The 14,586-nt window shown below is 38.3% G+C and overlaps 2 protein-coding genes across 2 annotated transcripts; one reads left to right on the top strand and one right to left on the bottom strand.

The window, feature by feature from the left end:
- Nucleotides 1–1,934: 1,934 nt before the first annotated feature.
- On the bottom strand, nucleotides 1,935–2,978 carry LOC102025273 (olfactory receptor 4C16-like). Its single transcript, XM_005407942.2, is given in 1 exon segment — nucleotides 1,935–2,978. A coding segment is annotated over 1 exon segment (1,044 nt).
- Nucleotides 2,979–10,587: 7,609 nt separating this feature from the next.
- Nucleotides 10,588–11,491, top strand: LOC102026900 (olfactory receptor 4A47-like). Its single transcript, XM_013506409.1, is given in 2 exon segments — nucleotides 10,588–11,213; nucleotides 11,215–11,491. Coding segments are annotated over 2 exon segments (903 nt in total).
- The last annotated feature ends 3,095 nt before the right edge of the window (nucleotides 11,492–14,586 follow it).

The raw sequence follows: 14,586 nt of genomic DNA, 5'->3' as shown, positions 1-14,586 counted from the left end.
TGATTGTGAAGAAACAGTTTTTGTAACTCCTTTCCTCATCCTAGATCTTTTCAACTCTGTATCTTTGTGCATAAACATTAAAATTAATGGTGCATGAGCATTAAAATTACTAAATCATATTTTATTTTCAAAGAGTGCAGCTATTTACAAAATTGTACACTGTCCCATATTTATTCACAATGCAGTGCCCATGAGGTTGGTGTGTTTATGAAGAGAGAAAAATGATTAAGAAAAATATGTTTAGATACATAAATTTAAAATATCATAACACTATCCTGTGGAATATAGATACATTTTAATGCCAATTTTTCATATGTACCAACATTTAAAGTAATGCTTGTGGTTTCTTAGTACTTCTCCTTTTTTGGAAAAGGGTCACATAGAAAATAAAATATTGTGTATTTATTAATAGATTTTGTGCACCACTCCAAATGATACTGATGGTATCATTATGTAGCTTAAAAAATGTATTTATACCAGAAGCATGAAAAATTTGAAATTATGCCATTTAAAACGATAATTAGAATTAAGTTACCTGCTGCAGGCATAAGTTTTTAAAGTAGACTCTAATTTTTCAAGCTGCATACCTTACCCCAGATGTGTGCATAAAGTACAGAGTCCCTTAATCCTTGCACAATACCGTTCAGCTCCCCTCGTTCATTTCTGTGGTACATTTGCTACAATAGTCAATAACTTTACTAAAATTCACGGACTGGATAAAAGTTTGCACTCCATGTTGCTCACGTTATGGGTGGTGAGAAATACATTATGTCGTGTATCTACCATTGCAGCCTTGTACAGATGAGTTCCACTGCCCACAAAGAGCCGGGATTCTGCCTGGTTATCTTTTCTGTCCTTCTTCCTTCTCCTGTGGCTTGTGTTGATTTTTGTTTTCTTTTGCTGTCTATAGTCTTTCCTTGCCCAGAAATAAAAATGCATACCCTTTGCATAAATGATATAAATATTCACTGCAAAGTCTATAAATCTTCCTGAGTCATCTAATTCTTTTCTTTAACTTATAAATTTTTAAAAATCACTAATTTAAAACTAAGTTTTATAGCATAGTTTTAGAACATGAATACACACACATAAACATGCAAATATTCCTACATATGGGCCATCTACACTAAAATCTTAACAAACCTGTACTAAAAAAGTTACTCAGCCTGGTCTGACTCTAGAGAAAATGTGTTACCCCTATCCAAAGATAGAAGGGATAAAATAAAGATGATGAAACATATTTTAGGAAAAGATTATCATTATAAATAAATACCAAAGTATTACAAAGGTCAAAGGTCAAAGTTTTCCTTCAAAAGATGAATTCCTTGTCCCTGTACTGACATTGTTCTAGAGGGTCCCAAGTAAACAAATGCCAAGAATCCAAACTGTATATCCCAAAGTATTGGCTAAATTTTACATACTGTTCCACATTAAAATGACTTTTTCCAAAATTGTTTTAATGCAATACATCCTCTCCAGTCAAGAAGAACAAGTTGGGATACATCATTGGATGGGAGGGACTGTGGTGTCTCAGGAAACTGAAGGAAAGTGTTTCCAAGAGAGAAACACTGCAGTCTGTGTGTCCTTGTACATGCACTCATATAAGGACACCCAGAAGCAAAGAGCAGCAGGCATCAACACCAGCAAACACTAGATAAAAGGCAACATTGGCAACAGGCACAGAAGAAAAAGAGGGTGCAATATTTAATGCAATTGCCCTTATATATCTGTGTTTACACATGCTAGCTCCTCATATGCATAAAAGCAATACATGTGTAGGTGTTCACATTGTCTATTTTTCCAAAAGAAATATCACTCATAGGGGCTGGGGATTTAGCTCAGCGGCAAAAAGCGCCTGCCTGGCAAGCGCAAGGTCATGAGTTCGGTTCCCGGTACCAGAAAAAAAAAAAAAAAAAAAAAAAAAAAACGAAATATCACTCATAATCCCAAGTACTATTATATTCAAAACAGTAAATAAGAATATAAACTCTGTTTACTTCTTTAACGCCAATCCAAAAATATAAAAACAGGCCTGAAATTTGAATTCATTTCATGTCATCTGAGATTCCCTTCCTGCTCCACAACCTGCTCATGGCATTTTTCACTTCTGCATTCCTCAGTGTGTAAATCAGAGGGTTGAGCAAAGGTGTCCCAATCGTGTAAAATACAGCCACCATCTTGTCCACGGGGAAGGTGGTGGCGGGGCGCGTGTAAATAAATATACAAGGTACAAAGAACAGGACGACCACAGTGATGTGGGAGACGCAGGTGGAGAGGGCTTTTCTCCTCCCTTCAGCACTGTGGTTTCTGAGCGAGTGCAGGATCACGACATAGGAGACCATCAGCAGGACAAAGCTCACTAAGCAAATGGCCCCACTGTTGGACACCAGGAGCAGGTTGACCACATAAGTGTCTGCACAGGCAAGTTCCAACAGTGGCTCCAAGTCACAGAAATAGTGATCAATCACATTGGGACCACAGAAAGGCAGGCTCAGGGCCAGAAAAATCTGAACTAAAGAATGCACACAAGATCCCACCCAGGCCACGGCCACCAACACTCCACACACCCTGCGGTTCATGATGGTCGTGTAGTGCAGGGGCTTACAGATGGCCACGTAGCGGTCCACAGCCATGAGGATCAGGATGAAGATCTCCAGGCAGCCAAAGAAATGGAATGTGAAGACTTGGATTAGGCACTCACTGAAAGTAATAGTGGCTTGCTCCACAAGGCTGTCCACAATTGTTCTAGGGGCTATGGAAGTAGAGAAGCAGGTGTCAGACAAGGACAAATAGAAAAGGAAGAAGTACATGGGACTCCGAAGCACCCGACTGGTCCTGATGGTAGTAATAATCAGCAAGTTACCCCCCAACGTCCCCAGATAAAAAACTAAAAAAATGATGAAAACTATTTTCTTCCAGACAGGATCTTGTGTCAGCCCAAGCAGAATGAACTCAGTCACATTATTGTTCAGATGCATGACTCTATGAACAAGGAGACAGAAGGACTCTGAAACGATTTGTTTGCAAACGGTAATGGATTTCATCCACATTGCACTTTGAGAAGGCATAACACATTTGATGTAAGGAACTGTGGTGGTCTGTGAAATTATGCAATATTTAAAACAGAAGTAATATTAACTCAGTGGCTTCTGTCTAGATTTCTTCATAAATCATCTGCAAGCTTTGCTCCTTGACTGTTAATGGTGACCCCATAGGGCATGATGGGATAAGGTCTGAGATAAGGTTTTGATGTGATATTTTCCGATTAAGCTCTTCAAATACAGGCATCTGTTGGTGCTTACGGGACTCTGATAAATTTTCACTTCTAATCAATATAAAACTATGAGATAACATTGCATGCTACTGTTCCCTTTGATCTGTATATCAAAGAAATCAGCCTGTTTATCATGGTAAATTGCTTAGCATTTAAGATCTATTGGATTGTCTTTTGGATTTCCATGATTATACTTACAAAATCCCATACCACCTTCACCTGGGCACAAATGTCTGCACATGTTACATGTCACATGTTTATAAATGGGACATTTGATTGTCCCATTTATACAATCTTCAAGTATATTTATGATATGCTGTATTTAGTACATAACAAAGAACAGAAATAAACTTTCTTTCATAGTTTATAATGTGTCAATGATTTCCATCTGTAATTTTATTTCTGCATTTTATGAAATGTAACCCTCAAAGCACTCAGGAATTTAAGGATATATTTCTAAATTAAAGGGGCACTAATGCCATTTACCAGTTCATGTTCTTTGAGATTCTTTCTGAACATAATCATTTCAGGTCTCCAGACCCTTGCTGGATGACCAGAAGATGAACAGCAATCCCCCAAACCCCACATCCAGGGAAGCACTGGGGAAATCTGTGTGAGAGGGACGTGTCATTCAGAAGGGTCATGGTAGTCAGCGTCTAATGTAAAATTTCTCTCCTCCTTGTCAAACTAAAGGATCATTCAACTTTGGAATGTCACTTACTTGGACAGAATTTTAATTCCAATTCAGAAACAAATATTATGAATTTACTTCAGTGAAGAAACCATCTTCATAACTCTCTCATCAAGATGATATTGATGAAACACTCTCTGCAATTGAAAATATTAACTTAAATGTTATGTATTTAAATGTAACCTAAAAGAATCAGTTAACTTACATCTTTGCCCTAATATTCCATTCCAAACACCAATAAAATATTGTAGTTGACCAAGTTCATTCTGTACTGAACATTATAGAGCCTTTGTCCATTTCACAAATACTCTTGGGGAAGACTCTGATGAAGTTATTTATTTTGTAGCTCAAAAGATAATTAACTCTCTCTTTGTACTGGATGGTCTTGAGGAAAAGATTATGAGATAGAAAGAAATTGAGTCAACATCTTAATCAGTGTAATAAGAGCATTTTTCCTTCATTTAATTAAAAGATGGGTTGATCATAAAATATTAGCACTTAAAATTAGCAGTCATTGGTAGTAACGAGATATGAAAATCTCCCACTACAATCTCTCAATATTTTGGCCATCTCTGTCACTGTGTAGTTTTTAGAAAAAAAAAAAAAAAAAGATCATTACATAAATATATGTAGGTAGCCAGATAGATATAATTTATTATCAATCTCATTAGTGTGTCCATTTCTAGGACAAGAGTTTTTCACTTTGCACATGAATTTTAAGTTAAACTCTTAGTAATTGTTATATACAAGTATAAATTTTATAATTGTAGGTCCTTTATCAGAACATAATAAACAGTTTCAGAACTACATTAAGTACCAAAAAGACATCTCTTGTCAGAAAGCCTATTTTGATCCTTTTCTCTCCCAGAAATCATGTGTTATTTTAATTATGTATTATTAATATTTAACACCTTTTTGACTCTAAACATATTTCAAGGGTTTGTTTTACTGACAAACTAGCATACTTTGTAATCTACCATCTGCTAGAAATATACAGATATACAGAGATCAATATTGAGAGAAAAGAGAGCAGAGATCTGAAACCTTTTTCCAATACATAGAAGAAAGACAGCATAGTTCTCAAATCAAGAAATATTTATTGAAATCTGTTATAACCAAGGTAGGTTCACGATACAATGGAAGCATATTAAAGATTAATAAATGCATGTGATGGAATTATTATAGGGAAATAATACAAAATCTAAAGACTGAAAATACGTTAGTATAGAATATCCAAACTCATCTTGTTTTCTCCTTTCTTCCAGCAATGCTTTTCCAATTTCAGCTACTGCAACTTTCTGGTTACTTTATGAAGTTCTTCCTGAGCAGTTCAAAGTCTACCTGATGAAGAAATTCTCACTTTTGTCACCCAAAGCCTTTCGTGTGGCTTTATTTATTTATTTATTTATTTGTTGGTACCAGGAATCAAACTCACGACCTTGCGTTTGCCAGGCAGGCACTTGTGCCGCTGAGCTTTATCATGTGGTTTTATATTACATACTACTGCTAACAATACAAGAATATGTGTCTTAAAGTTTGTTTCCTTGGAATAAGTGCACTGAGAAAACACCTGTTGTTATAATATGATTCTAACCAACTCCTTGTGCAGTGTAGATGCCCACTATTTGCTTTTAAAGTAAACATTCTCTATTAGGTACTTCTGAGGTGAGGTAAATGTGTCTCATTGTAATAATCTCATTATAAAACACATTCACATCTTTAAATTCACAGATTCTTTCTATCGATCCATTATGAGAGAGACAGAAACAAAACCAAAAAGAAAAAGAAAAACAAAACCTGAGATCAATGTGAAATACCACAGTAGATTAGCTGTACAACCTGAAGCAGAAGATCGTGTACCAGACTGCCATCTATGACACTGGAAGTTTAAGATCTATGCAATGATCATTTTAAAAATTTGGGGTTGGTTTTATATTTGTTTTATGATGTTTCTGTGGAATCGTTTCCCTTACATAGTGAAAGAAGAGGCTTTACACATCTTCCTGATGCTAACTCAGTTTTATGTGGGTTCACATATAAGACATTCTGTCCATTTCCTTTCCAGAAGAGTTGAAAAGGAATCTGACACCAGAATGGATTGCCGTGGTCTCAAGTGACACAGAACTAGAAGCACAGCTCATTATCTAAGGACCGGTGTACTCACCTCATCTTTTCAGATCATGTTAGCCAACTTGGGAGTGGCCAGATTTGTCAAAACTATAATAATCAGAAAATGGGTTTACAGAGATGGGGGCGATAAACAAGCTCTGAAAGCGGAGTGTGGACGATGCATGCTGGCAGAGCAGCCTCAGGTGGCCTCGTCCTTCTTCATACCACAAAGGCCACAGTGAGCAGCATCACTGCTCCTGAGGATCCGCTGCTGTGCCACCCGGTCCTCCCTGATTCAGAGTCCAGCATGCGGAATCTCTGCACTCACTCTCTTTCTTTGGGGAACATAACCATTCCCTGAGGGAAGGCTAAAGAGTTGTCCCATGTTCTTTTATCCCACTAAACCTCATACTAATGAGTGAAATAATATATATTCCTTGAGCCACTTACTTTATGCATCCCACCATTTCCTCAAAACATGCCGTGGGAAGCAGCGTTCCATGTGGACCAGAGGTCACCATTAAACCCAGCACCCTTACGTGTGCTTTGTGTATCTGGCTGTCCAAAACGTCATAAAATTATGCTCAATTATTCCTCCGTGTAAAGTTTATAACATGAAGCACAAGCACTGTGGAGAAAGAAGGGCAGAGAAAAATGACTCGTAGAAAAAAATTTTGGAGGGGGAGACCAAGTAGGGAGAGAAAAAAATTATTCACCTAACATGTTTTTGGAACCATTTTCCTACACATAGGCTATGTTACATTTCACCCTCACTACAGAGAGTCTATACTATAAAACCATCATGGTAAGGCTGATAACTCCTGAACAATGATTCATCGGTACAGCGTGAGCCCCAGAAGTGTGTCAAGTGCAATTATACTCTTAGTATTCAGTTGGGGAATAATGAAATTAGAAGTGATTCCATTCTATGGCTCACAATATCTGATTCAAAGCTATCACTGGGAGATGGAAACACTTTCATTTTGCAGAAACTTCTTCAAAACCATGACCCCAGTAAAGTCTTTTCTAGGCTGACCAAACATAATTGCAAATTATCTAATACCAGTACCTCTTACCGAGACCTTATCCTGCTACCGACTTACTTAGAATTTATTCCTAACCATTTCACTCTGAGAAAAATCTAAAGATATTGTATTGTAAGAAATGGCACAAGGGCTGGGGGTATAGCACAGAGGCACAAGAGTCTGCCAGGCTAGGGTAAGGTCGTGAGTTTGATTCTTGGTACAAAAAAAAAGAAAAAGAAAAAGAAAAACAGAATGGCACTAACTCATAAGTAATTCATGCCTTCCTCTGTCCCCACCTAACAATCATGGCTTTCAGAAGCCTGTGGTCACAAAATCGTATTCAAATTACAAAGATTATTGTTTCTTACAACACTTGCTGTATTCCCCTATTTCCCATATTAAGAGTAATATCAGTAAAAGCCAGTTTGGGTTGCTTTTTGTGTTTTCCTCTTCCTTTCTCAAAGCATGCAAGAAGAGTATAGTCGACACACATGTGGATTGAAAGTAGAAAATTATACTGGATTCTTCTGTGATGCAGTTTTTCTTTCTGCAAAGGTAAAAACAATCTGTCACTTACCTGTTAGAGGAGTGTCTAAATTAGTGTCAAGTATCCCTGTGGGACTCGGTGGTCTCTCAGTGGTCCCCGGGAGAAAACAGGGACAGGATTTAAAAATAAAGACAAGAGACAATAGCTGGGGTCAGGTGGAGTTACCTCTTACCTGATAGGCAAGAGGACTGACTCCAACAGTAGGGACATTTATTTTATACTTTTGCAAAGTTAGGATCATGGGGGGGGGTAATGTTGCCTAGCGACTAATGACAATAATTATCCAGGCAGGATGATTTTTTTCAATACTGAGGTAGCTTGACTGCATGAAGCACTCTGGCTCTGTCCCGCCCTCACATATATGACCAATATCCAGCACCTGTGGCTCCCTATGTATATACCCCTATTCCCTTTTCATGTAACACTGAGAAAAAAAGTCCCTCCCATGTCTAGGGGGAATAATTTAAGAAAAAATGATGTAAGGTATGACCGGCCTAGAGCATATTACTCCCTAAGGCTTCCCTGTCTTTGTTAATCAACAATAGTCCAATAGAAAATTATGTATATATGTATACACAGGAAAGTTAACAATTGTACTACTGACTTATATCACTTTATTGAAAGAACAGTTAATGATTAACTTAATCTTACATGTCTATATTTGTTTTCCTGAATAATCACTTTGAAGATATCAATAAGTAATACAACAACCATTGTTAATTCCCTGTCACCTTGTCTGTAATTTAGTATTGCTTGTACTATTCTTGTGCTGCTTTGTAAATGGATGTCTGTTTGTTCATATGTTTCCAGTCTTTTACTTTTAAAATAAAAAAAGTCCAAATGTAATAAGCTTAATTTTTGGTTTTTCTAGTTAGACTGTAAGAACAACAAGATCCTCCTCCTCTGCACAATAAATAACCAGATACAACAGCCTTTATTGTGTTAGGTACATTAGCTGAAGAAAATTACCAAGGAAAAGGCAGAAAACTATGAATGGACAATGAAGAGGGTAGTAGAGAACAATATAGTGTTACCTGTGAAAAACAAAGAGGACAAGAACACAATCATGCTCTCATCCAAAGCCTTCTTTCTTTATTTTTTGCTACAAGGCAAACATCTCTATGTGTAGTAATTTCTTCACAAATGCAATACAGAGAAGGGAAGGTTGTATTCCGAAAACAGAGATTCTCTGTTGTGGGCTCCAGGCATCCCCCAAAACACGGCTCCAGATTTACAGTAACTGCTCAGCAGATCTGTAAGCACATCTAATATTGAGTGCAGTGTAACTGGTGTCACCTACTTCTTCCAATTAAATTCCATTTGTGTTTTCTAAATCAAGTTGCTAAACGGAGAACAAGGAACACATTTTTGTTGGAATAATTTCACTTCACAAACATTTGATTGCTTTCTATATACTATGCTCTAGTTCTTACATTTTAAATTCTTAATTATTTCATGAAGTATATATTACCAATACAGCACATGAGAAAAATCTGCAACTTGCAGAAGTTAACCATCTTGCTCAGGTTACAGAGTTGATAATTTTAGCAATAAAATCTGTACTAGTGATTGTTTAATTCCCCAGTTTTCACTGTTTCTACACATTTTCTCTACTTTAGACTAAATTGAGCACCAAAGACTAGGATAAACTGATGGTGAAAGACATTTCTATTCACTGATCAGTTGTCTCTCAGGCTGACAAACCTGAAATTCACAGCAAGGCAATGAAGTTGAGAGTCATAAAGTCACAGAACACACAAATGAAAATGTTCCCTGGAAAACTGAATGTTTTATGGTGTGAATTTCAAGACAGGTCTGCAGAAATATCTTAGGTAATAATTATTTGTAAAAAGTAATGAAATCATGACATCCTGTGAGGTAATCTAAGCAACACTTTAAGAATAGAAACAAATTATGAGATGTAGGATTATACCATTATTTTTTTGAAAAGAATAGAAGTGACATTAACAGGAGGGAGGAATTGGAGGTCCTAGTGCCCTTCCATGCACACAAACATGAGTTTAACAGCCATATACACAATAAAACACTTTTATTGAGTACTGCAGTGTACATTAAGAAGCTTCAACTTCCCAGAAGACTTTTTAGTTGCCAACTGGTGCACCGAAATGAGTTGGAAAGTCATTTTATCTTTTCCTTGACCATCTGCTCCATATGAGCACTGCTCAGAGACAGAAATAACTCTCAAGCAGTGATTTCTGCATTGGGGAAAGAGGAGGGTGAAGGGGTACTCACCACTCCCAGCCTTTGGGAGAACTTCCCAAGAGAATGGCTCCTCTCTCCCTTACAGGAAGTGTTGAAAGCTCAAGTACAGTCAGAACACTTATAGACTGCTAAAATTGAAGAGGAGGATCAGCTGGCCCTCAGCAGCCTACAAGACAACAGTCTACTCATCCCACAGTCGGTGCACAAATCCAACAGCCTGCATGGCCTCCAACATGCAGGTGGTTCCCAGGACCTGACAAAATTACGGCTGCCCACATTGATGGCAGTGTTTTAGGATGGACTACAACTCTCTGAACCTTCGTAGTAGCTTGTGTGGCAAACAAGGATTGTGCAGCTCAGCACAAAGTCACAGCACACTACGTCCTGTGTAAATCACAGCTGCAGCACTGACTTTAGCCTCCTCACATCACAGTTGACTTAGAAATTCCAGTACTATGAATGCCTCACTTGACATACATAAATATGTTTCCAATGACTTTATTAAATTGGCCTTTGATTGCCTCACCTGATCATTAAGTAACAAGCCCCTCAAGGCAGAGAACTGGTAACCCAGATCCCAACAGCAGGTCATATGATGCAAGTAGATGCTCTTCATACATTTGTTTCTTGGATAAATAAGTGCAAGAAAAAATTAAATCTTTTCTCATTAATTTTTGGGTAGACTGCTTTTAATACCTGACACTGGGAAGAATAAGAGATGGAACCAAGGAGCAACATGATTCACTTTGTCCTCTTGGGCCTCACACAGAATCCAATGGAGTGGAAAGTACTTTTTGTTGTGTTCTTGGTCTTCGACATTTTGACCATGGTGGGAAATCTGCTGACTGTCACAACTGTAACTATCAGTGAGACCTTGGACTTGCCAATGTACTTTTTTCTCGCTAACTTATCATTTATGGATGTTGTTTATTCATCAGTCATTTCCCCTAAGTTGATTTCAGACTTATTCTTTGGGGAAACTATCCTATCCTTCAAGTTTTGTATGATTCAGCTCTTCACAGGACACCTCTTTGGTGGATCGGAGGTCTTTCTCCTGATGGCGATGGCCTATGACCGCTATGTGACCATCTGTAAGCCTTTGCATTATTTGCTTATCATGAGGCAGAGGGTGTGTGTTGTGTTGCTGGTAGTGTCCTGGGTTGGAGGATTTACACACTCAGTAATTCAACTCAGCACTGTCTGTGGGCTCCCGTTCTGTGGCCCTAATGTCATTGATCATTTTATATGTGACATGTACCCCTTACTGAAACTCTTGTGCACTGACACCTATGTCATTGGCCTCTTAGTGGCGGCCAATGGAGGACTGACCTGCTCAACTGTTTGTGCTCTTGCTTATCTTGTATGCTGTCCTCTGGCGCTCTCTGAAGAGCCTTAGTCGGGAAGGGAGGCAGAGAGCTCTCTCGACCTGTGGCTCCCACATCACTGTGGTCATCTTCTTCTTTGTTCCCTGTATTTTCATGTATGCAAGACCAGCCAGGACTTTCCCCATAGACAAATCGCTGAGTGTGTTTTACACAGTCATAACCCCCATGCTGAACCCCCTAATCTACACTCTGAGGAACTCAGAGATGACAAATGCTATGAAAAAACTCTCAAGATGAAACATCAGATCAAATAAGTGATCTTCTCTACAAGGAGCTTCATCTGACTGTAACACTGCATCCTCAGGATCAAAAGCCTGCAGAAATCTCAGGCTCACTTCTCTTCCTTCCAAAGCTTTCCTGATAAATGTAATCAAAGAATGTGGTGTATGCTTGTGCCATTAATTTATTTCTCTGCTGTAGTAAAAGCTCTACAATCTCTTGTTTCTCAGCAGTTGTAAAGCACATATAGTATGGAGTCTTCTTTATGGCTGAATAACAATCCATTCTGGATAGTTATCACCTTCTCTATCCCTTCATTTACTGACAGGCAGCTAGACTGTTTCCACAACTTTGTGAATATTAATGCTAAACACATGTACATGCATAGATATTATTTTCAGATTATACCAAAGAGTGGTTTAGCTGGATCAAATAGCAACCCTACATTTCATTTCTTGAGGAAGCTCCATAGAATTTCTACAGTGGTTGTACCACCTTGCATTCCCAGCAGCGACGAAAGAGGGTTCCTATTTTCCTTGCATCCTCAGGAGCACTCTTTCTCTTTCATTTTCTTGATTGTGAACATTCTGACTGGGTGGAGGATGAATCTCATTGTGGTTTTGATTTGCATTTCCCTAAAAGCTAAACATTCTGAACATATTCTCAAATATTTGCTTTCATTTGGAATTTTCATTTGAGGAGTGTCTGTTGAATTCATTTGGTACATTTTATTGGTGGGATGCTCATATGAACATTCATTTTTTAATTTCTTTATATATTTTTTATATGAATTGTGTCTGAAAAGGAGCTAGTGAAGATTTTTTGCCATTCTGCACCTGGGTTCTGACTCTGTTAATGTTTATTGTGGAGATGACATCCCATTTATGGATTTTTAGTACTAATTCTTGTGCCTTGGAGTCCTGTTCAGGAAATTTTTTCCTGTGCCTATGATTTCAAGAATATACTGTGGCATCTTCCAGCAGTTTCACACTGCCTATGTATCTTAGTCTTTAATCTATTTGGTTTTTATTTTAGAACTGGATAAGAAATATGGATCTATTTTCATTCTTTTGCATGTGAATATCCAGTTTTCCAAGCACCATCTTTTGAAAAATACTGTCTTTTCTCCAGCATACATTTTTGACCCATTGGTCAATGGTCACATATGGCTGTAGGTGGGTGGGATTGTTTCTATGTCTTCTGTTCTATTTTCTCTACCTACATTTCTGTTTTTCTGTCAGTATCATGTTTTTATATCTATGGGTTTTCTTGTGTAGATAGTTACCTTTTTGCAGTTATTTAGATCTTTTTTATTTTATTTATTTTTGTTATTGTTTTGCTTCTTGTCTTTTAGTTTTGAAGTTTCCACACTCAGAAATCTACATTCAGCTAAGTCTGGTCTACTATTTACATCCATCCAAGACATTATTTTTATTACAGTGTTTTAATATCTACAATTTCTTTGTGATTCTTCTTGTGATTTGCAGCTTTCTACTGTTTCAAATCTGTTCTTGAATACTGCGTACTTAAATGTTAGAAGCTTGCTAGGGGCCATGTGGCATGCATTTATAATTCATATTTTAAAATCTTGACTTCTAATTTGTAGTCATTTGGAGGTAGAAGTTTAAGGAGATAATTTGTTAACAAAGTTGAATTCCTCATGTGCAGAATTAGTGCCCTAATAAGAAGAGACCCTAGAAAATTGGGATGTAGAAGTTTTGGAGACAGGAAGGAGCTCTGGTAAGTGGAGAGAAATAAAAATAAACCAGGTACAATATGTACATGTTTCAGTTCCCAAAGTGAATGTATGTATCATATACTGCAAACATTTACCAACCTTCATAATGAAGTTCCTATTCTGGAGAACTCTGAGGAATAAATGTGTTTTCTTTAGCAGTTTCATCAGTTATTATTTTATGTAATAACATGAACTCTAACAATTCCTGGGCATATTAATCATGTTAGTTTCAGTTCCTGGTCTGATAATTCCAGTATCCCTGCCGATGTCTATTCCTAATATCTTGTTTTAAGCTGTACTTTTCGCATTACATTTTACTTTAAAAGTTTCTGTTGAAATGAACAGATAATAATTTTTTATGTTCTGATCGATTGTGCATGCTGGTGTCTGGTGGTCTGAGCAACTGATTTGAAGGTAATGATATGCAATGGAATTACAATGCTGAACTCCTACCATCTTGTCTAGTGATCTACTGTGTTATAGAAGAATTATTTTCTTAGTCTCTATAATGGTTTGAGTAATCTTTCATTCTTACATCGGGTAATCTGAGCAATGTAGCTGAGGATAGCAATATGTAATGTAACAACCACTGTTGATTCATATTATTTTGTCTTGAGACAATGTATCACTTTGAATGTTTTTGCTTTGATTTGTCTATGTTCGTGATACTGGTATGCTGCTACTATTCTATTTCTTTCTTTGTTTGTTTCTCACTTGTTACTGTCTTTAAAATAAAAAAAAATACCTCAGAGCCGGCCGAGCAGGCTCCCCAGCCCCCCGCACCTTGCGCCCAGACAGCGAGTTCTCCGGGAGCGGCAGTGCTCCTGGGTCCGAGAGTGGGCCGGACTCATACCACCGCGATTCCCAGCCGAAAAGCGCGCACAGAGCCAGGTAGGCCCCACCCAATCCCGGAGAGGACACGAGAACAAGGACCCTGCGGACATTACAGACTGAGTCGCTGTGGCGGCAGAGAGGAGATCCGGACTGAGAGGCTCAGGGACTTCTCCAGCTGGGGGCTGGGCGAGCAGGCTCTCTGAGTCAGGCAAGCAGACTCACTAAGCCCCACGCACCCTGCGCCAAGAGAGCAAGTACTCCAGGTGCTGCAGGGCCAGTGGATTCGATTCTGTGCTTTTCCTTCGCCCAGACCCTCCAGCGAGGCGAAGGCTGGGGAAGTCTGTGACTGCTACCCATCTGGGCTGAATCTGGTTCCTGTATGAGTCCTGAACTGAGTGGACACATAGATTTACGTGATTCACAAACTGTAGACCCTGCAGTTTGTGTCCGAATCATGCCTGTACCCTAAACCGCCTGGAGACATAGGTGCACTGCAGCGGGATTGTCGCACCAGTGCAACCTGAGTCAGGTCGTGCACGTG

Source organism: Chinchilla lanigera, unplaced genomic scaffold (assembly GCF_000276665.1).
Source record: "Chinchilla lanigera isolate Chin_1 unplaced genomic scaffold, ChiLan1.0 scaffold00110, whole genome shotgun sequence".
NCBI lineage: Eukaryota > Metazoa > Chordata > Mammalia > Rodentia > Chinchillidae > Chinchilla > Chinchilla lanigera.
The sequence above is the reverse complement of the archived record's forward strand: the minus strand, read 5'-3'. Positions and strand labels throughout refer to the sequence as shown.